Source organism: Rhinolophus hipposideros, assembly GCF_964194185.1.
Source record: "Rhinolophus hipposideros genome assembly, chromosome: 2".
NCBI classification, from domain to species: domain Eukaryota; kingdom Metazoa; phylum Chordata; class Mammalia; order Chiroptera; family Rhinolophidae; genus Rhinolophus; species Rhinolophus hipposideros.
Window position 1 is genome coordinate 46311929 of NC_138048.1, and position 23804 is coordinate 46335732.

The following is a 23804-nucleotide window of genomic DNA, read 5'->3' on the forward strand; positions in this document are numbered from 1 at the left end:
GCATATCATCCCCAAGTTTCATCTATGTTTTGGCATGTCTCAGAATTTCCTTCTTATTTAAGGAATGATGATGATAATGAATAATAGTCTATTGTGTGTGTGTATATACATATATAATACATACACATATATGTATATATTTGTGTATATGTGTGTGTGTATACACACACACACACACACACACACACCTATATACCGGGGATGTCAAAAAAGTATATACAAGTGGACACATTGGTCAACGTTGCTCAAGAAGTAGTTTATCCAAATCAGAAGTGTCTGGACACTGATGGTAATTACTTTGAACACTTCCTGTAATTGCAGAAGTCAAAAGTGACTTGTATTCATCTTTTGTTATCGGTATGTATCGAGTATTACAATTTTAATACACTTTTCCTTCCTTAAAATGTGTATACATTTTTTTTGGCACTCTGTGTGTGTGTGTGTGTGTGTATGTGTGTATGATACTTTCTTAATCCTTTTATCTCTTTACAGACAATGAGGGGGAAAGTCCACTAGTCCTTTAAGAAGGACTTTAGGAGACCTAGCATATGCGCTCCAGCTGTGGGTTAGACATGTACTCAGCCCCACGGGAGTATGGAAGTCACAGTTAAGAAATGTGAGATCTTGAAGGGATTTTCATGATCATTCATTTTTACAGATTGTCTTATTCTACAGAAGAGGAAACCAGGCTGTGGAAAGGAAACTGCCCCAGTTTTATACTTTCTAGCCCAAGCTTTACAGGCCACACTTCTTATGTACTGATTTCCCCAATGTTAGGCCCCAGTTCTAGGGTAAGTAAGAGAACACTGCCCGCACCCCAGCCAAGCCCCGTCACTAAGCTCTTTTGCTTAGTGAAACAGTTCTTTTCCTTCCAGGCTGGATTGACCCCATGACTTTAGACTGAAAGGATAAGGCCTCTGTTATGCCTCTGGACCATTTCTTCCCTTTTCAGCTACCCTACACAGATCTGTGTCCTCTCTTTATCCCTCTTAATCTCTGCAATCCACACAACAGTTGCCCTACAACCTAGTTTTGCTGAAGGGCACCCATTTAAAACATTCTGCGCATTTTTCCATCAGCATATACTAGAAATACCAACATTTCAGCATCTAAACTGCATCTTTTGTTATCTCCTGAGCACTCATCAGTTGCATCAAAATTCCTTGTCAGACTATATTTTCTGATTTTTCATTCAGAAGCCATGGTCACTTTTCCTATGCTGTGCTTGACCTAAAAGCAGAATCCCTCTGGGTGGTGAACACACAATGTGATATATAGATGATTTAATAAGAATTGTACACCTGAAATCTATGTAATTTTACTAACCATTGACACCCCAATAAATCTGAATTTTAAAAAAACTTAATTAAAAAAAAATTTAAAAAGAGTCCTAAGCTCTTTCACAACGGCTCCCCATTTCAACGCTACCATGCTGTGCCTTCCCCACCCCATATCCCCTGGACCCACACAGAGTCCCTGGGGGAGGCCTGTGTCTAGGGGTTTCATTTCCAGGCCCTCTCTCTTCTTGGACAGCAGGATCATGGGGCACTAGCACCGTCCATCCCACCATCCCTTCCTTCTTCAGGCCTCCATCAGACTGCCTATGGCCCCATCACAGCATTTAGGAAGAGAGTTTTGTGATGGTGGGTATTTTTGTAGCAGTCAGGTAACTCAGAATGATCTAAGGCACCTTTTTAGGCAATTGTGCCGAATATTGCCAATCCCAGATTTAGGGGCTGTAACTGAAAAGGGGAAAGAAATGAAAAGATATACTTGAGGGGAACATATAATAACTAAATAAACAGAACTCTCTTTTAGAAGGAGCGCATATTATGGATTCCAACTGCTTTGAGTTTTAGACCCAGCTCAGCCATTTGCTGATTAATCTATTTCCTTATCTGTAGAAAGAGTATGATGCCTATCTCTCAGGATCATTGTAAAATTAAACTCAATTAAATGATATAAATGGAAAAGTCCCTAGTATATAGCAGAGCTTCTGTAAGAGTTTCCTTTTTTTTCCTCTCTCCCCCTTCTCTCCCTCCAGCTCCTACCCTCTGGTCGCTTTCATCTCCCTCAGGTGTTATGTTAGATACAGAGAACTCTGGTCTTGTTATGCGCCAGACAGACATCATGACAGAAAGCAGCTCACTCATTCAGGTTTCTAGATAATAGGGTCTTTCCCCATGATCTGTTTGTTCCAACCCAAAAAGAACCCAAGATTTCTAACTGATTTTGATGTGGCAAAAGAGAAGTCTTAACTGAAAGTGAGTTAACTTTTTAAAATTAAATTTATTGAGGTAACATTGGTTAATAACATTATATAAATTTCAGATGGACAACTTTATAATACCACAGCTGTACATTCTATGGTGTACTCACCACCCAAAGTCTAGTCTCCTTCTGTCACCATATATTTGACCCCCTTTACCCTCTTCATCCTCCCCCCATCTCCCTTCCCCTCTGGTAACTGCCATTCTGTTGTCTGTATTTCTGTTGTTTGTTCATTTGTGGGTTTTTTTTTGTTTTTATATCCCACATATGAGTGAAATAGGATTCTTGTCCTTTTCCATCTGACTTATTTCACTTAGCATAATAATCTCAAAATTCATTCATGTTGTTGCAAATGGCAATATTTCATCTTTTTATGGCTGAGTAATATTCCATTGTATATATCCAGTCATCTATTGATGAGCACTGAGGTTGTTTCCATATCTTAGCTATTGTAAATAATGCTGCAATGAACATAGAGGTACATATATCTTTACAAATCAGTGTTTTCAAACTTTTAGGGTAGATACCCAGAAGAGAGATTGCTGGATCATATGGTAGCTCTTTGTTCTCTCTCTTCTCCTTCTGGAACATTTCTACATTTCTGTCTTCGAACTCAGTAAGTCTCTCTTCCATCTAGTATGCTCTATTTCTGATGCTTTGTGATGCTTTCCTCTTCTCATTTATTGAGTTCTTCAGCTCAATATTTCTGTTTGGTTCTTTTTTATAGTTTCAATTTCAAACTTTCAAAGCCAGGTAAAGTGCTTCTTTTGTTCATTAACTTTATCACTGAGTTCACTGAACAACCTTTCTGAGATTTCTTGTATTTCATTGAATTTTTTCATAACTGCAATCTTAAATTCTCTGTCATTTAAATTGAGTCTTCTATGACTCTGAGTTTGGTTTCTGGAGACTTTCATTGTCTTTCTTTGTGCCCACGTTATCTTGGTTGTTCATGGTACTTGGTGGATTGTTTCTCTACCTGTGCTTCTGAGAAAGTGAATGTTTTTCTTGTTTAGATACTGTTTTGCTCTTAGTAGTTCAGTAGGTTGATAGGTAGGTTACTTTCTTTTCTTGTCCAGTAGATGGTGTTATAATGTAAGTTTTTGTTCTCTGACCCTTGGCATCACTTAGGTTGAGGAAAATGCCACTTGCCCACTGGAGTGCTGGTGTCCCCCTCTGTGAGCAGCTCATCTCAGTTACAGGGTACCCACCACCAGGTAGGGGGTTATGGTGGGTAGTAGAGAACCAGTTTTTCAAGTACCCGAGGCTGCCTCCTTGTTACTAATGGCCTGGCTCCACTGTGTTGTTGGAGCACTCTCCACTACCTCTACTGGGCTCTGTGGTTATGGGTGAGGCAAGGGAGACAAGTTCATGATTTTGCAGCTCTGCCTTCCTGTCAATGGCTGCTCGCACTACTGTGCTGTTTAAGCATCCCATCCACCTCTACTGGACTCTACTGTCATGGGGATGAGGGAACAGAGCTGCCCTCATAGGGAGGGACACGGCCTCTGCCCCTCATATTAGTCAGGCTGCAGTATGAGGGCTGCAGACCGACTTTTCCACCATTACCAGGTTCGCTGGAGCTGGGGGGGGGGGAAGAGGGGAGGGATGCTGAACCGTGTCTTCAGCCACTGTTCCTGTCTTTTCCCCACCCCACATTTCCTATTCATTCCAATACACCCACTGTCAGAAGCGCGGATCTCTCAAGCGACTTTGTGTTGAGCAGAGGATCCTTTGTTGAGTTTTAATTGTCTGACTTGTACATTTAAGGTAAGAAATGAAGGCATCTTCTCACTCTGCCATGACGCTGATGTCACCAGAGTGAGTTCATTTCAGTGATGGTTCTGAAGGAATTTTTGTCCAGCTGTCAGAGGAGAAGCGTAGGTGTCTCTGAACATCAGCGACACACTCTGTGCGGTCCCCTTCATGCTGAGGAAGAATGAGACTGAAAAGAGGAACCAAAAATCTTCTGGGCAATTTGGAAATTCCCACTGGGACTGGCTTCCATACTTAGGCCCCTGTGCTAGAAACTGGATTTTAATGAGGCCCCAGGTAACTTGTATGTAAAATTAAAGTGTGACCAGCACTGGTATAGGTCATGTTATTCCCCTGCTTAAAACCCTTCCATGGTTTCTCAGTTCCCTCCAAATAATATGCAGATTCCTGCCTGTGGTGATTAAGCCTTTACGGAGTCTGGTCCTTGCCTCCTCCCCATCTTCACTTCCTTGCTCCTTGGTTTCTCTCACATGCTGCTCCTTTCACCTTTTCCCAGTTCACTCTCACCACTTTCCCCTCTGGCAGGAAAAGACAATGTTTGTTGGTTATACATTCAATTGTGTGATTATTTGATTAATTTTTGTCTTCTTCCTAACAACCATAAATTCCATGAAGGCAAAACCATGTCAATTTTGCTCACAACTTGTCCCCAGGACCAAAAAAAGTGTCTTGTACATAGGAGGTGCTCGATGTTTGTTGAATTAATAGATGATTAAACAAAAGAATGAACACTTGTGCCAGATTCGTCCTTACCTTTGTGTCTTTGTACATACTGTTGTCCCACCCAGGATTCTCTTGCCATCACCCATCCTCTACCATAAAGACTATCCAGCTGCCCCAGCCAACCCTGGTCTGCCTTTCCCAGGTCTTGGACTCCTACAGGTCCTTCACTGCTCTTCACTTGCTTGTGAATTAGTTTTGCCTTCTCCAACTAACATTTTCAAATCTTTTTGAGGACAGGAATCCCAGGCTCAGTTTTTAAGGCCCACCCAGTGCACAATTCAGACATAAGCTCATGGGTTCATTTGTGACTCAGTACAGCAACAATAAAATCTAGATGTAGCTATAGAACAAGGTGCTTTTCCAAATATTTTTAGCTCAAAAAAATCATCTTCCATTTGCCTATGACTAATTTTCTGGCATAAAGCCTTGGTTCTTTATCTCTCTCTGTCTCTCTCTAACACACACACACACACACACACACACACACACACACACACACACACTTCCAGGAAGCCTGCATTAATTTCCTTCTAAATATTTTTAAACTCATTTAGACTCTCCAGAAGAAGTTTGGGAGTGCGCCCCCAACTTCCCAGAAGAAAATTATAACTGTTAGAAATGTAATATAACTGTCAAAGATATACAAAATAGTCAAGTAATCTGTGCACCCCAAGTCCTCTTCCATTCTCGCTACCTCCTTCCCCACACCTTAGACATTTTGGGCAATGCCTGCAGTACAGACATTTTAAAATAAGCAGCTCTTAAGACAAGGGCCTTTAATATTTGGCTCTTTGTAAACTGGCAAACTGTGCGAGAATCAAAGCCTTCTCTTTATTGTAAAGAAACCGATACTATACTGCTCAGCAGAAAGCAAATCTTTTGTTTTGGCTTTAAAAATAAAGTCAGAACCATTCTATTGGCAGGATGAACCCCACCCTTCTTCATAGCCCCTTAAGTCCAGCCCCTGAGCTGAAATAAAAGCCTCCGGAAATCAGAACACATATGAAATACCTATGTTTTAGTAAGTTAAAAATAACTGAAAATGTAATTTTGTGTTAAATCTATTCCACTAAATGTCAGATGCCAGTGTTGGCCAAGGACACCAGTGCCTAAAGCATAAAGATAACTATTAAGAGAAAAACCTAACATTAAGAAGATTATATGTCTCACCCATTTTCTTTTCCCCTGTCAAATGTGAAAGATCATCAATGCTGAGTTTTAGAAGCAGAGCACGTTAGCTGTGATGTCTCATAGAGATCTAGCCTGGGAATCAGAGCCTCAGGCCAACGCCCTTCGCACGTTACAAAATGCAAAGGAACTTCTAGTGTTCATGGAAGAGACCGCAGTTCTAAGCTGGATTTCTAAAAGAACACTGTCCCACCTTCCCATTAAGGTCTGGATTCTGGAGCTAACTTAACTTGCTGTTCTATCCAGGGCAGTTTTTTTAATCTCTTGGACCTGCTTTCTCCTCCCTAAAATGGATGGAAATATTCCTCCGGTCACTTCCCGCCATCAGGATGATAAAGGGGCAGCACTGAGAGCACCATCTCCTTTCTCTAAGCCCTGAAACAATGGACTCAGTCAAATTCCTGGATCTTGCTTACCTGAACAGTAGTGAAGACCAGCCAGCACCAATAGCTGAAAGAGCTTGAAGTATAAGCGCTTGGGTGGTTTTAATGTTTGATCCATGGCCGCGGCTGCTTATGATGGAAAATGAAAGCAAACAATTTCACACCACGTGAGACCTGTGCGCCTTCCAGCATGCACCAGGCTGGGGCGGAAGACAGTTCAGTTGCCCCACACAGAGGGTTTTCCCGTTATGTTTGCAAAACACACCGAGGAGAAGCTGATGGTCTACAAACTCCCGAATATGAAAGATACTGGATTCACTTTAACAACCTGAAAAATAAAGAAAATAATCACTCTGATGATGATTGTCCAATTGTCTTGAGAAGCCATAGCCTCCTGTGGGAATAAAATCCCTGAGAGCGCTCCTTGGAAGGCTACTATATATAGGTCTTGGAGGTAGGCTTGATCATAGGTTTGTTTAAAAAGCAGTAAAGTTGTTGGTAACTAGTTCTACCAAGCTATCCCATATTAAGATAATAGTAAATGTACTTACTTGCTGAAGAACAATTACTCTTGCTTCTCTTGTGTTAAAAATCAAAGTAGGAGTCCACACTTCTAAGATGTTCTTTTCTGGCTTTCTCCAAAATAATGGCAAATTGCTCGCGTAATATATCACAGAGGTGGCATTCCCCTTTCAACTTCCTCTTTTTTTAAAAAAATTTTTTTTCAGTTACAGTTATTCAATATCATTTTATATTAGTTTCAGTTGTACAGCATAGTGGTTAGACATTTATATAATTTATGCAGTGATTCCCCCGATTAGTCTAGTAGTCCCATGGCACTATACATAGTTGCTGCAACATTAATGACTATATTCTCTATGCTATACTTTACATCCCCGTGACTATTTTGTAACTATCAATTTGTATTTCTTAATCCCTTCATCTTTTTCACCCAGCTCCCCGATCCCCCACCCTTCTGGCAGCCATCAGTTTGTTCTCTGTATCTATGAGTCTGTTTCCATTTTGTTTGTTCATTTATTTTGTTGTTTATCCACGTATAAGTGAGATCATTTGGTATTTGCCTTTCTCAGTGTGACTTATTTCACTTAGCATAATGTTGTAAATGGTAAGATTTCAATTTTTTTTAGGGCTGAGTAATATTGCATGGTATATATGTACCACCTCCTCTTTATCCAGTCGTCTATTGATGGGCACTTAGGTTGCTTCCATATCTTCGCTATTGTAAATAGTGCTGCAATAAACGTAGGGGTGCATATATCTTTTCGAATCAGTGTTTTCGATTTCTTCAGATAAATACTCAGAAGTGGAATTGCTGTGTCATAATTTTTAATTTTTAATCTTTTGAGGAACCTCTAAGCCATTTTTCACAGTGGTTGCACCAATTTGCAATTTCACCAACAGTTCATGAGGGTTCCTTTTTCTGTACATCCTCACCAACACTTGTTGATTAATTGATGGTAGCCAACCTGACAGGTGTGAGGTGATACCTCACTGTGGTTTTAATTGGCATTTCTCTGGTGATTAGTGATGCTGAGCATCTTTTCATATGTTTATTGGCCATTTGTATGTCTTCTTTGGAGAAATGTCTATTCAGGTCCACTGCCAATTTTTTAATTGAATTGTTTGTTTTTTTTGGTGTTAAGTTGTATGAGGTTTTTATAGATTTTGGATGTTAGTCCCTTATCAGATGCATCTTTGGCAAATACCTTCTCCCATTCAGGAGGTTGTCTTTTTGTTTTGTCGATAGTTTCCCTTGCTGTGCAAAAACATTTTAGTTAGATGTAGTCCCATTTATTCATTTTTTTTCTTTTATTCCCCTTGCCCAAGGAGATACAAAAATATCACTAAGAACAATATCAGAGAGTTTACTGCCTATATTTTCTTTTAGGAGTTTTATGGTTTCAGGTCTTACATTTAAGAATTTAATTAATTTTGAGTTTATTCTTGTATGTGGTGTAAGAAGGTAGTCCAGTTTCACTTTTCTGCATGTATCTGTCCAGTTTTCTCAACACCATTTATTGAAGAGAATGTCTACCCCATTGTATATTCTTGCCTCCTTTGTCAGATTAAATGATTATATAGGCGTGGGTTTATTCCTGGGTTCTCTATTCTGTTAGATTGATTTACTCACATGTGTCTGTTTTTATGCCAGTACCATGCTGTTTTGATTACTATAGCCTCGAAGTATAGTTTAATATCAGGCAGAGAGATAACTCCAATTTTGTTCTTCTTTCTCAAGATTGCTTTGGCTATTAGTGGTCTTTTGTGGTTCCATACAAAATTTAAGATTATTTGTTCTAGTTCTGTGGAATATGCCATTGGTATTTTGCTAGGGATTGCATTAATCTACAGATTGCTTTGGGTATTATGGACATTTTAACAATGTTAATTCTTCCTATCCATGAGCACAGTATATGCTTCTATTTATTTGTATCTTCTTCAACTTCTTCCCTCCTCTTGAATTTTTTGGAATAGTTTGAGAAGGATAGGTGTTAATTCTTCTTTGAATGTTTGGTAAAATTCACCTGTGAAGCCACCTGGCCGAGGACTTTTGTTTATTGAGAGTTTTTTGATTACTGTATCGATATCATTAGTAGTAATCAGTTGGTTCAGATTTTCTGTTTTTTTCTTGATTTGGTCTTGGAAATTTGTATGTTTCTGGGAATTTATCCATTTCTTCCAGATTGTCTATTTGTTGGCATATAATTGTTCATAATATTTTCTTATGCTCCTTTGTATTTGAGTAGTGTCAGTTGTCACTTCTCCTTCTTCATTTCTGATTTTCTTTATTTGGGTCCTCTCTCTTTTTTCTTGATGAGTCTCGCTAAAGGTTTATCAATTTTGTTTATCTTTTCAAAGAACATTTGAAAAGCATTTAGTTTTGTTGATCTTTTGTATTTTTTTTTTTAGACTCTATTCAGTTTAGTTCCACTCTGATTTTTATTATTCCCTTCTTTCTACTCACTTTGGGCTTTGTTTGCTGAACTTTTTCTAGTTCCTTTAAGTGTAAGGTTATATTTTTTATTTGAGATTTTTCTCGTTTCTTTAGGTAGGCCTGCATTGCTATGAATTTCACTATTAGGACTGCTTTTGCTGTGTCCCATAGATTTTGGGTCATTTTGTTTTTATTTGTCTCAAGGTATCTTTTGATTTCTTCCTTGATCTCATTGTTAACCCATTCACTGTTTAGTAGCATGTTATTCAGCCTCCATGTGTTTGTGTGTTTTTCAGTTTTTTCTTGTAATTTATTTCTAGTTTCATACCATTATGGTCAGAGAAGATACTTGATATGATTTCAGTCTTCTTAAATTTATTGAGACTTGTTTTGTGGCATAACATGTGGTCTATCTTGGCAAATGTTCCATGAGCACTTATAAAGAATGTATATTCTGCTGCTTTTCGATGAAACGCTCTAAAAATATCAAATAAATTTATCAGTGTTAGTGTGTTATTTAAGGCCACTGTTTCCATGTTAATTTTCTTTCTGGAATATCTGTCCATTGGTGTCAATGGGGTGTTAAAGTCCCCTACTATGATTGTATTATTGTCAATCTCTCCTTTTTAGTCAGTCAATATTTGCTTTATATATTTATGTATTCCTATGTTGGGTGCATAAGTGTTTATAAGGATTACATCCTCTTGATAGATTGATCCCTTTATCATTATGTAATGTCCCTCTTTGTCTCTTATTATAGCCTTTGTTTTAAATTCTATTTTCTCTGGTATAGCATTGCTATCCCAGTCTTTTTTTAAAAATGTCCATTCACATGAAATATCTTTTTCTGTCCCTTTACTTTCAGTCTCTGTGTGTTTTTTGACCTGAAGTGGGTCTCTTGTAGACAGTATATGTGTGGGTCATGTTTTCTTATCCATTCTGCCACCCTACGTCTTTTGATTGGAGCATTTAATCCATTCATATTTAAGGTGATTATTGATAGGTATTATTGCCATTTTGTTATTCATATTTATGTTCTTTCCCGCCAACCCCCACCCCCCACTTCTTCCCGTTAAGAAGAAATGTGGGGGGGAAGAATTTCTTGAAATACTGGTTTGGGGGTAATGAACTCCTTTAGCTTTTCTTCTCTGGGAAGCTCTTTATTTGTCCCTCAATTCTAAATGATAGCTTTGCTTGGTAAAGTAATCTTGGTTTGCAGGTCCTTACTCTTCATCACTTGAATATTTCGTGCCAATTCTTTCTTGCCTGCAAAGTTTCTGTTGAGAAATCAGCTACCAATCATATGGGAGCTCTCTTGTAGGTAACTAATTGCCTTTTTCTTGCTGCTTTTAGGACTCTGTCTTTAACATTTGCCATTTTAATTATAATGTGTCTTGGTGTGGGCCTGTTTGGGTTCATCTTGTTTGGAACTCTCTGCACTTTCTAGGCTTGTATGCCTATTTCCTTCACCAGGTTAGAAAAGTTTTCTGTCATTATTCTCAAATAGGTTCGCAATTTCTTGATTTCTCTCTTCTTCTGGTACCCCTATGATGCAAATATTATGCTTGATGTTGTCCCAGAGAGCTCTTAAAATATCCTCATTTTTAAAAATTTTTTTTCACTCTCCCGATTGGGTGTTTTATGCTACGTAGTCTTCCAAATTGCTGATTCGATTTTCTGCTTCATCTCTCTGCTGGTGATTCCTTGTAGTGCATTTTTCATTTCAGTTATTATATTCTTCACTTCTGACTGGTTCATCTTTATGGTTTCTATGCAATTTAAAATAAGAATCAGATTAAGACTAGATTTAAACAAAAGATGTTGAAGTACACATACAATGAAACTGGAAAAAGTGAAAAGCAAGACAAGCAAGGAATATTTGAACGTTGCGTAAGTGAAATATTTTAAAATAAAATTCCATGTAGATACAAATTATAATTAATGGAACATTTATATACATGAGAAAAATGAGGAAAGATGGTCTTTTATTACCTCCTTCTTGGGAAGATGAGTAAACTAAAGCTATTGACTCCAAATTGCAGAAAGTATTTCTCTCTGTCATTTTCCAACAATTAGAAAAACTTTCTTAGCTAAGGCTGTGTAATAAATTTTTTGCTGTGCCTTGCATTTTAAACATTAGGTCTCCAAAATTTCATTTCAAATCCAGTAGTTCTAGGTATGTGGGCGATCAAGTGGTAAAGGCAAAGAGGAATATAAGCTCTCAGTATCCTCATTGCCTCTACAGTTCCTGGCACAGTATGATCACTTGAGAAATATTTTCTGAAAGAATAAATGAATGAGTGAATGAATGCATACAAAATTCAAATGCTAACAGTTCAGACAAAAAACTCCAAATATCAGGGTGTAATCTAGTTGCTGCTGAGTCTGAATTGCACGCTCATTCTTTAAGTGAAGGACAAATAAAGCACTCTTAGATGAATCTGGAGACCACTGTGCCCATGTTTGCACCATCACTTTGTACCACTTGATGCTCCTTCATGTCGTCCATGTCCTAGTGAGTGGTGTTTGGTCATAGGCAGGATTTCAGGTATAGCTTATTAAGTCAGTCACATGATCTTATATTTGCTTTTGTATTGATTATTGTTTTCTGAACTCTTTTTTAAATTAGTTTCAGGTGTACAAACCAACATAATGATTAGACATTTACACGCCTCACAAAGTCATGACCCCACCAAGCCTACTCCATAACTATTCTAATACCATTGACTTTATATCCTGTGACTATATATATATATATATATATATATGTATATATATATATATTATAGTTGACATTCAATATTATTTTATATTAGTTTCAGGTGTGCAACACAGTGGTTAGGCATTTATATAATCTATGGAGTGATCACCCCAGTAAGTCCAGTACTCATCTGACATCCTACATAATCTATACAACATTACTGACTATATTCCCCATGCTGTATTTTACATCCCTGTGACTATTTTGTTACCTGCAAGTTGTACTTCCTAATCCCTTCACCTTTCTCTCCCATCCCCCAACCCCCTCCCGTCTAGCAACCATCAGGTTGTTCTGTAGCTATGTGTCTATTTCTGTTTTGTTTGCCTGTTTATTACATTCTTTATTTTTAATATTTTATTGGGGAATATTGGGGAACAGTGTGTTTCAGTCTAGTTGTGGAGGGCACGGCTTAGCTCCAAGTCCAGTCGCCGTTTTCAATCTTTAGTTGCAGGGGGCACAGCCCACCATCCTATGTGGGAATTGAACCAGCCACCTTGTTGTTGAGAGCTTGTGCTCTAACCAACTGAGCCATCTGGCTGCCCCTAGATTCTTTTGATTCCACATATAAGTGAGATCTAAATATCAGGGTGTAATCTAGTTGCTACCGAGTTTGTAACAAAACCATTCAAGCTGCAGAGCCTACCAAGATTAACTGCCGAGGTACAGGGAAGGGCCAATCAGCTTGCAGTTAACAATTTCAAACTGTAGAGAACATGTGCAGTCTGAAGAGATGGACATGTTAATCACAGGTGTCAATCAAGAGGTCCCAAACCTGGAGAGGAACACCCCATCCCAGATAAAACCCTCAAGCTCCTTTGGCCCTTTGCCTTTTTGAGCCTTGCTTTTGCTTGGGGTCCTACTCCAAACCTTTTGGAGTGTACTTTTTCTCCTAATAATGCCACTTTTGCCCACTTTTTGCCTTTCCTTTCCTTGGGGCACACTCCAAACTCTTTGGAGTGTACTGTCCCTTTTAATAATGCACTTTGAGCCATTGCTTTCTGCTCAGGCCTGCTTCTATTTCTTTGAAGTGTACTTTTTCTTCTAATAAACTGCTTTTTCACTACTTTACCTTGGTATCTCGTTCAATTCTTTGCTCAAGACACCAAGAACCTGGACACTGCGTCAAGATGGGCCCATCCTCCGGTAACAGAGAGGCTAAGCTTCCCAGTGCTCCTCCCTGAGGCCTGGGTTCGACCCCCCGGGGTGTTGGAGCCAAGCCAGGACTTCTCAGCGAGAAAGGCCCACTCTCCCGTAACATTGGGACTAACCAATTTCTGTTAACCTAGCCAACAATCCTTCATTTGCGTGAAAGAATTACACTTTGTGTTTTTTGCCTTTAAAAACCCTCCTTTCTTTGTTCACTATGGAATGCAGTTTGCGTTCCTCCTTGCATCTGTGTCTCTCTCCTTTTGCTCATAAATGCTTTTTTGTTCTTTATTATAGCCTGAACCTCTTCTTTAGTTATTGATTTAATTCTATTAAAAAGTGACACTATTATTCAGAAAAAAATACTCTTAGTTTTTCTTTGGTTTTATTTACTGTCAGGATGAAAATTCATTCTGCTGCCAAGTAAGTGACAAGGGTTAAAACTAATTCTAACAGCCACCGTAAGAAGTACTTATATGGGTCCCTATTATGGGTGAGGAGCTCAGGAAGGTGACAAAAGTCTCGCCCTTTTCCCGGCGTTTGTAGCGTTACTGGTTTACAACGACACAGAAGAGACACGTGAGTCACCAAATGAGAACTTCCGGGTGCGGAGTCCGAACATTCTGAGAGGCGAGGCCCTTCTGGGCGCCCTTCTGACCCGTGGCCCCGCTCCTTCGGGCACAGGAGGCCGCCGCAGTGCCCAGAAGCCGCTCGCGAGGCCACAGGAGGCGCACGGAGTTGGCGGAGCGCAAGGCGCCGGGGCACTCCTCCCGCGGCGGTTGAATCTGGGCGCGGTCCCCAAGCGCGGCGACACCGCTCCACCCCTGTCTTGCGCAAAGCTACGCCCCGGCGGGGTCCGCCACGCACCTCCTGCAGTCCGTGTGCAGCCAGGCCTCTGCGCACACGCTGAAGACCCCGCGCCCGTCCTCGCCCAAGTCCTCCGTGCACCACTCGTCGCGGCCACCAGGTACCCCAGCCTGCTGTCCTCCCCCACCTCCGCGGGCGCTCCTCTCCTGGCGGTAACCAGGCCCCGCCCGCTTTCCCCCCCTCCCTTCTTTCCCAGGCCCTGTCGGGGGTGTGCGATCTCCCGACCTCCCTCCCCCCATACACCCCCTGCCTCCCACCTCTCCCTCCTTCCCCAGCAGTGACCTGGTGCCCCATCCCGGTCTCGGCGCCCTTCCCCCCATCCCCCCAGGAAAGGAGCGGAGGTCTGTCTGGAAGCAGCTTTCCAACCTTAGTTTTGAATTTATTGTTCGGGAGCAAGAATGTAAACTGGAAAAGTTCAAAGGAGTTTAAGGAATAGCAGCGTTCTGAAAGCGGAGGCTAGAGCAATATGTATGAAAGTTAAAAAGAATTTCCAGCGAAAAGAGATGGTCATCATCCCCTACCCCCCACTTTGTGAGTGCAACTCGCAAATCATGTATTCGGTGGAGCCAGAAGGAATATACAGAAAGGAAGCCTAGGGAATTTGGAGAGCAGGTACCGGTGGATTAAAAGTTGGTCCCCTGAAGCTCTCTGCACAGGACAGGACCCCGGGAGCACCTATAGACCTCCTCCTCCCTCACTCTAATTAAAAGCGAAAATCCAGATCCAGGGTGGGTGGCTTCTCCGCAATCACACAACTGATTATTGGCAGAGTCAGGTGTAGTAGCCCAGAACTCCACTTCGAAGGCATCATTTATAAATAAGGAAACATGTACATAACGCTTTACAAGTATCTTGTGAGCTAAGAAATTAAGCATGATCAGTATTGGAATGCTCAATCCATCTTCATTTACTGTTCTGGTTCTTGCCAGCCTGCATTCCCCAGCCAACAGCAGTGCAACTAAGGAAGGACTCCTGGAAGCCCTAGGACTTACACTAAACCCTGAGTCATTGGCTTTAAGTCAGTGGAAGGGAGGAACGGGATATTGAGTGTGAAAAGAGCTTGAGCCGAGGGGAGAATGATTCATTTACTCCTCACAACAAACCCAAGAGATTGTTACTATTTTTATCACCATTTTAAAGATGTAGAGGCTGTGGCACAAGAGGTTGCCTAAGGTAAGTAGGTTTGCGCTGAGGTTAGTGGCCTGGAATCAGAAAATTCGGGTCCCAGTGTCTCTACTCACTGACTGTGTGAAATTACCCTCTGAGCCCCAGTTTCTTATCTGTGAAATGCATACTATCATCCCTGCTTACTAATGACACAAGAATGTGCAGGTGCCTTGTGAACCGGGCGTTGTAATAGAAAGTACTGTTGTTTAAGTAAAGGAGGGATGCACTTCCAAAGCCAAATCTCAACTAAAAAGAGAAAATGATAAGCTTGGTTTGACTTGCGGAATGTAATGGGCTTGCCATTTGCAGAGTTGTAGTTAAAATTGTTGGCCTTGGAGTCAGAGGGAATCCTAGCCATGCCAATTAGCTCTGTGACCTAAGACAAGTCACTTAACATTTCTGAAACTGTTATCTCTCTAATCCTCATTTTACTTACCTGTAAAATGGGCCCAATAACACATCCCTCTTAGAGCAGTTATGAGGATTAAATGAGATGCACTTAATGCAACACTTACAAGTAGTGAGTACTCAATTCAAATGCAGATAAGGCTCTTGTTTTTTCTAATTTTTCTTTCTCCTGATCCCCTGTGTGTCTTAATTTCCCCCCAAAACAGCCTTACCATGTGTGGGGGATTGGTCGAGAGGTATGTGGCTGCCATGGTGCTGAGTGCAGCTGGAGATGCCTTGGGGTACTTCAATGGGAAGTGGGAGTTCCTCAGGGATGGAGAGAAGATTCACCAGCAGCTGGGCCAGCTTGGTGGCTTGGACGCCATAGATGTGGAGAGGTGGAGAGTCAGCGATGACACAGTGATGCACCTGGCCACTGCAGACGCTCTCGTGGAAGCTGGGAAAGTCTTGGATTTGGCTCGACTGTACGCCCTCCTTGCTAAGCATTACCAAGACTGCATGGGAGACATGGACGGCCGGGCACCAGGTAACTGTAGCCAGTAGAGGTCCAGGGCAGGGGGAGAATAAAACAGGCCCAAGGAAGTCATCAAAAATGTTGATCGAGATTTAAATATCAAGGAGACAGTAGTTTTTATAGTTGTGATAAAAATAGAAACAACCTAAATGTCCCAAATTTATTTAATTATGGTGATACATTTTTGCAGCCATTTAAAATTATACAGATAAATATTTACTGATCTAGAAAGACGTTATATATTAAGTGAAAGGTAAGTAGGTTACACAACAGGATGTATCTTATAAAGCCACAGTCATTAAAAGTATAATATATACCTGTTGGGAGAAGCCTGGAAGAATATATGCAGATGTTCATAATTGTATCTGGTTAATGAAGTATTTATAGTTTCTTGTTTTCTTGTTTATTGGTATTTTCTAAGTTTTCTGTAATGAACAAGTATAAGGAAAACATATTTTTCTTTTTAAAGGAGAATGGAAAGGGTCTTGAAGAGATTCTTTTTGTTTCCAGGTCTGCTCACAAATGGTTTTTGCCCACTTTGGGAAATTGTTACAGGCACTTGGGCCCCCAGGTGATTTGAATCACCTTTTCCCTAGCCCATCTGACCTGCCTCTTCTCCTATATTAGTCAGCTTGAGCTGCCATAACAAAATGCCATAGATCGGTGTCTTAAAGAACAGACATTTATTTTCTTACGGTTTCAGAGGCTAAAACTTTGAGATCAAGGCGTCAGAAGGTTTGTTTTTCTCTGAGGCCTTTATCTTCCAGATGACTTCCTTATACCTGTGTCCTCTCACAGTGTACATACCTGGTGTCTTGTGTGTCCACATTTCCTCTTCTTATTAGGACACCAATTAGATTATATGAGGGCCCATCGTAACGTTCTTGTTTTAACTTCATCACCTCTTTAAAGGCCCTATCGCTAAATCCAATCACATTCTGAGGTGCTAGGGGTTAGGGCCTCGGCACACAGATTTTGGGGCACACAATTCAGCTTAGCTGATGAAAAGCACCTCTTGTTGAAAAGCTCCCATCCCACACACACACTCAGGGTCTCTGGTGACCCCAAGGATTGGCCTTAGAAGCCAGCCTCTATTCATCCTTTCTCAAGGTCTGATATCTCATCAGTTTAACAAGTGCAAAGTGTTCTTTGTCCATCTGTGCCTTCTATGGCATAGTTGTGCATAAACTGAGTATAAGGGAACAGTAATATCATATCCCACAGTATGTTACTTCCTCTGCTTCGGTTATGCGTGCATTCAGAGTTCCCAGGATAGTGAGATGGGACAAGACTGGATTATGCTGCTCTCACCTAGGAGAAAACCAAGGGCACCCACAGGCACATTGTTGCTCTGAACCCATTGTTCCATCTCTGAGCCCAGCGCTCTTTACTCTAGAACTGTGGCCCCTTCCTGACATTGGGAATTTCAGTTGGGTTCTTAAAGGGCTTGGTCTTGGAGTACAGTGTTTATGAAGCATGATGAGCTGCTCACTAGCTGCTTATGTGATTTTGAAAAAGGTTCTTAAGCTCTGAGCCTTAGCTTATTTATTTAAAAAAACATGTTATACCTACCTTTTTGAGTTATTGTGATGTCTCAGTAATAACTGGCAAAAATTCCAAGGCTCTGTATATGACTCTACTTCTTAAAGCTTATCATGGTAAGGGGTATATGTTAAGTGAGGCAGCATTGGCTTACCCTTCCCACCAAAGACACTTGGAAGCAGAGTTTGCTTCTTTCCTCCCTCTGGACCCTTTGCTTTGGTTACACTGACCCTGTCCCCTACCCCCCTTTTCCACAGGTAACACCTGCATGCATAACGCCATGCTGCTGAAGCCAGACCAAGCCGAGGGCTGGAGGGTTCCCTTTAACAGCCATGCGGGCGGCTGTGGGGCTGCTATGCGGGCCATGTGCATCGGTCTCAGGTTCCCTCATCACAGTCAGCTGGATACACTGATCCAGGTTAGCATTGAGAGCGGCCGGATGACCCACCACCACCCCACAGGCTACCTGGGAGCCCTTGTGTCTGCTCTTTTTACAGCCTATGCTGTGAATGGCAAGTCTCCTTTGCAGTGGGGAAAAGGACTGATGGAGGTGCTACCAGAAGCTAAAAAGTACATTGAGCAATCAGGCTACTTCGTGGAGAAGAACCTCCAACACTGGTAAGTTTGTCGGTGCAGGCTCCTGCTAGAAAATGGTTGAGTCTGTGAGCAGACATGCATGTGTGTGTATGCCCAGAACTCCTAGATCATAGCAGCTGTTCTCACCATCCAGTTTTGTCGTCACTGCATCCAGCCCCCTCCCTGCCTACCTGCTAAGGATTTCAGGTGCAGTTCCAGCAGTGGTTGCCACCAAGTAGACAAGTGAAGACCTCAGTGAGTAGTGCAGCTGCAGGGCTTCCCTCCTTCCGGATGCTGTTCTGCATCCCACCTTTCTGTAGTTTTTGTGGCTATCCTGTACTGAGATGAACCTTCCTGTTTCTCTCCTGGAACTTGTTTTTTCGGTGTTGTCTTGACATACAATATTTTGAAATCTTTTCTTGAAATCTTTTCTTAGAATGCCCCAGAGATAGGTTTTTACTAGCTGATTATTACTAAGTGGTAAAACCACATCTTCTCCTTTTTTTCTGGAATATATTAATAAAGCTCTTGTTAATTTAAAGTGTAATTGACATACAATATTATATTAGTTTCAGGTGTACAACGTAGTGATTTGATACCTGTGTTATGGAGTGATCAACACGAGAAGTCTAGCAACCATCTATCACCTTATAAAGCTATTGCGATATTGACTGTATTCCCTGTGCTCCACATTACATCCCATGACTTAACTTGTGGTATAACTATAAGTTTGTACCTCTTAATCCCCTCACCTTTTTTGCCCATCCCCCACCACCCAACCCTCTGGCAACTATCAGTTTGTTCTTTGTATCTATGAGTCTGTTTTATTTCATTCATTTAGTTTTTTTTGGATTCCACATATACGTGAAATGATACAGTATTTGTCTTCCTCTGACTTATTTCACTTAGCATAATGCTCTCTAGGTCCATCTATATTGTCACAAATGGCAAGATTTCATTCTTTTTTATGGCTGAGTAATATTCCATTGTGTATATGTACCGCATCTTTTTTACCGTTCATCTATCGATGGACACCTAGTTTGTTGCTATGGTAAATAATGCTGCAATGAACATAGGGGTGCAGATATCTTTTCGAATCAGTTTTTTTGTTTTGTTTTGTTTTATTTTTTTTAGGATAAATACCCAGAATTGGAATTGGTGAATTGTATGTTTAGGAACTTCCAAACTGTGTTCCACAGTGGTTGTGCCAATTTATAATCCCACCAATAGTGCATAAGGGTTCCCTTTTCTCCACATCCTCACCAATATTCGTTATATCTTCCCCTTTTTCTGAGTTCACTTCACATTGCCTTTTTTGGAAACAAAAGGTCCAGAAGATTTCTGCTGAAATCACCTATGGTCATGATTTTCGAAGTTCCCTTTTGAAAAGAAAAAGTGACTCTATAAGGAGATGATACGGTAATTAGCTTGCCTGTAGTAATCATTTGACCATATATATGTATATCAAATCATCATGTTGTATACCTTAAATATATACAATTTTTACTAATAAAATAAAATAAATTATAAAATAAAATACATAATGACAGACTAAAGTTCCCCCTTGAAAAGTGACACATTAGTCTCAACTCAGGAAAAACAGACTTTTACTTCTCACCTTTGACTTGCTATATATCTTGTTTATTTAGCAATAGGTATCCGTACCTTGTTTATATCAATTCTCAGCAAAAATTTATTGAATGAATGTTACAGCTCATTTTGATTTTTTTTAATATCGTTTATGATATTAATACAAGAACTTGAAACATCTTGGAATTTTCCCTGTTCACACATCCATCTGATACCTTTCCTTATGGTTATTGACTTTATTTTTTTAATTGACTGTAGATTTTTTTCCTTCCTCCAGGTCCTACTTCCAAGACCAATGGGAAAAGTACCTAAAACTTAGGGGGATTTTGGATGGCAAATCAGCCCCTACCTTCCCCAAGCCCTATGGTGTGAAGGAGAGGGATCAGTTCTACACCTCCGTGAGCTACCAAGGCTGGGGTGGCAGTAGTGGACACGATGCCCCCATGATTGCCTACGATGCCATCTTGGCTGCAGGAGACTCCTGGAAGGAGCTTGCCCACCGAGCCTTTTTCCATGGTGGAGACAGTGATTCTACAGCTGCCATTGCTGGCTGCTGGTGGGGAGTTATGTATGGTTTTAAAGGCGTGAATCCCTCCAACTACGAGAAACTAGAATACAGAAACCGGCTGGAAGAGACAGCTAGGGCTTTATATTCTCTTGGGTCAAAGGAAGATACTGTAATTGCCCTTTAGGAAGATGTGATGTTTATTTCTCGTGGTTTCTCCTCTTGTGTAGTCCCTTTTCTGCTCAGTTTCTTTTCACTTCTTCCAAAGGCAAGAGTCTTAACTTCGTATTCAGGGACTTTGGAGATAATAAATTCATTGGGCACCTGAAGCTCAGTCTTTCCAGGCTCATCCTGTTCTCCCTGAATCTCTCCATCTTCTTGTCCTGAAGAGTCCTTATCTCAGTCTATGGGGTCAGCGTCTCCCAAGCTAGAAATCTCATGGCCTCCTGTTTGAGTCTTCGTTTTCATCAGCTAATCTTTCAGGAAGTTTTTTCTGTTGTTTCAAATGTAGACTCAACAATGATTTGAGCACAAGTAGTTTATTTGGGAGGCGATTCCAGGGAGTACTGGGAGGAGCGTGGGGAAGTGAGACAGGGAAGGAAGAGGAGCCAGTACAAGGTGCATTCATGAGCAGGTTACCACTGTCGGCAACTGGGTCCTCTTTGTAAGGCACTCCTCATGGCTGTCCCACCTGAGGGACACGTGAACCTGGGTATTTATATCCACTGCTGTCCATCTGACATCGGTGGTCCTCAGTGCCAAGTCCCTGGCGCTCCTAAGCTTGTCTCTTGTGCAAGCCAAACATGAATGTCTTCAAGTAAAGACTCAGAGATGCTTGCAGTAGCAAGCCATAGGGAGCATGGGAACAGCGAGCAGTATATGTAGGGTCCCAACAGCTTCTGCAACATGGTTCTACCTCCTAAACATCCTTTAAATCTATCACCCTTTTACCTTCTTGCACCAAGTATTTTTCATCTGGATTTCTGCAATCCAGGATACTCAGGTCTGGGGAGATGCTTCTCCTGGCTGCGCTCTACTTACTGGACATGGCACTTAACATGCTTAGGTTGTTGTTGCCTATTTGCTTGTCTTTATTCTCCTCTAGGCAGAACCTAGCACACAGGAGATACCTAATCAGTATATATTAAATGAATGTTGTTGATTAGCCTCCTAGCTGGTCCTTCTAACTCCAGTCTTGCCTTCTTCGTTGCCCTCCAGAGTTATCTTTACAAATAAAAAATTGATCGTGCTGAACTTCTAATCGTATTCAATGAATACATCACCCCCTTTCTTTATTTCTTGATGCCTTTCCCTCTCCTTTTTCTCCTGGTAAGTTCGTACTTATCCTGCAAGCCCCAGCTCAGATAGAACCTCCTAGATGAAACCTGCTCTGGTTGCTCAGGCATGTGTCTGCTTTCTCTTCACTGTGCTCACAGCCCTCTGTGCCTAGCTGTCACTACACTATCCTGCTGTATGGTGATTGTGAGCCTGATCTGTGGCACCCTCAGGCTCCTTGTAGTAGAGGATTGTGCCTTATTCTCTTTGTGGCTTCTCTACCTGGCGCCTGAGAGACATTCAACTTGAACTTACTCTGGAAGTTCAAGTTGTATTGATATGAATGCTGTCAATATGCAGTTCCACTTCTTTCCTATGTCCTCTTTTTTATGATTGCCAGGAGCAACCTGGCCAAGATGCACTATAAGAAATGGAGAGTTTGATGCCCTAACCATGCCTATGTGCTGACTGAAATGAGACAAGGCTCTCTGTATTTGAAGTAGGACTCCAGCAAAGGCATGGGATTTCCAATTCTTTTGTATGTAGAAACATGTCTGTTTTTCTGGCTCAAAAAACTCTCATGTGTATTTATATATTTCAGAAAACAGACATGTCATTTTATATATTACCGTTATGTAGGACAACAGATGCTTCAGTGGGACAATCAATCAAAATTGTCTATTTTTAGGGGTAGTGGGTTACAATTCACAGAACATAGTAATCTCTTAAATTCAGATGTCTTAAAAGACTCCTTTGCATAAATATTTTGAGGACAGTTTTGGAATAATAGAAAACAGTATAGAAAACATTTTAACACAAGACTCCTAAGAAAAAGATTAAGATGGAGAATAATGGGCAGGACTGTTCTCAATTTCCCACTTGATAAGAACTGAGTTCATAATGCAGAATAGTATGTGCTTTTCTGTAGCTATAGAAGAAGAGAAAACATTTTCTCTTCGTCTTGCTGAGGTTTCTTTTACCAGTAGTTAGGAATGCCTGCATTTTCAAGTCGGAGCACTAGGATTCTACTAATACTGACTAAACAGCAGACCTGAGATGCTTGGATCTTACTATATGGAAAAGGGCAGAATATTTTAACAAGTGGAATCTGAGGCCTCACTGCTGTGTAACTGGTTTGGTGAATGGTCTCAACTTAGTGAGAAGGAAACATGAAATGATTTTATTTTTATTTACTGCCTTCATACATATTCTTTTCCTGTCCCTTAGCATCATCATGGGAAGATCACATAGTGTTTTTGGTCTTTGGTGGGGGGAGGCAGTATTAATAACCCAGTCTATCCCAGTCTGGTTTTTAAAATTTCAGCTTTATAGAGGTATAATTGACATAGACAAAAATTTAAAGCCTACATTGTGGTGATTTGATAAATGTGTACATTGTGAAAGGATTTCCTCCATCTAGTTAATTAACACATCCATTACCTCACATATTTATCTTATTTATGTGTGTATTGAAACGTCTTAGTTCTACTCTCAGCAAACTGCAGTTATACAATATAGTGTTATCAGTTATAGTCACATTTCACGTCAGATCCTTAGACTTACTTACCTTATAGCTGAAAGTTTGTATACTTTTGCCAACCTCTCCCTATTTCCCCCAGCCCCTGGCGACCACTTTACTCTTTTTCTATGAGTTCGACTTTAAAAAAAATTCCACCTATAAATGATACCATGCAGTGTTTGTCTTTCTTGTCTGGCATATCTTACTTATAATAACCTCAAAATCCATTCATGTTGTTGAAAATGGTGGGGTTTCCTTCTTTCTCATGGTTGAATAATATGTCACATATAGATGAATGGATAAGTAAAATAGGAGAATGTATATATATATATATATATATTTTTTTTTTTTCTATTTTATCCATTCATCTGTTGACAGACACTTGGGTTGTTTCTATATCTTGGCTATTGTGAAAATGCTGCAATGAACATCGGGGTGCGAATATCTCTTCAAGATCCTGTTTTCCAAATGAGAAAGAAAAACTCATAGACACAGACAATAATTTAGTGGTTACCAGAGGGTAAGGGGGGTGAGGGGTGGGTGATGAGGGTAAGGGGGATCAAATATATGGTGATGGAAGGAGAACTGACTCTGGGTGGTGAACACACAATGGGATTTATAGATGATGTAATACAGA

At 40.7% G+C, this 23804-nt stretch overlaps 2 protein-coding genes across 2 annotated transcripts in view; one reads left to right on the forward strand and one right to left on the reverse strand.

Moving 5' to 3' along the window:
- Positions 1–6992, reverse strand: part of CD80 (CD80 molecule) — a 37425-nt gene extending 30433 nt beyond the window's left edge. The window contains exons 1-2 of the mRNA XM_081030229.1: positions 6893–6992; positions 6375–6669 (exon numbers count right to left, since the gene is read on the reverse strand). Of these exons, the coding sequence (XP_080886355.1) occupies positions 6375–6459 (85 nt within the window). The 5' untranslated portion in view covers positions 6460–6669; positions 6893–6992. The remainder of the gene's footprint in view (positions 1–6374; positions 6670–6892) is intronic.
- A 6762-nt stretch (positions 6993–13754) lies between these two features.
- On the forward strand, positions 13755–23341 carry ADPRH (ADP-ribosylarginine hydrolase). Its single transcript, XM_081076519.1, has 4 exons — positions 13755–14171; positions 15853–16172; positions 17960–18320; positions 20146–23341. The coding sequence occupies exons 2-4, from the start codon at positions 15860–15862 to the stop codon at positions 20558–20560; spliced, it is 1089 nt and encodes a 362-aa protein (XP_080932645.1). The 5' UTR covers positions 13755–14171; positions 15853–15859; the 3' UTR covers positions 20561–23341.
- Positions 23342–23804: the final 463 nt, after the last annotated feature.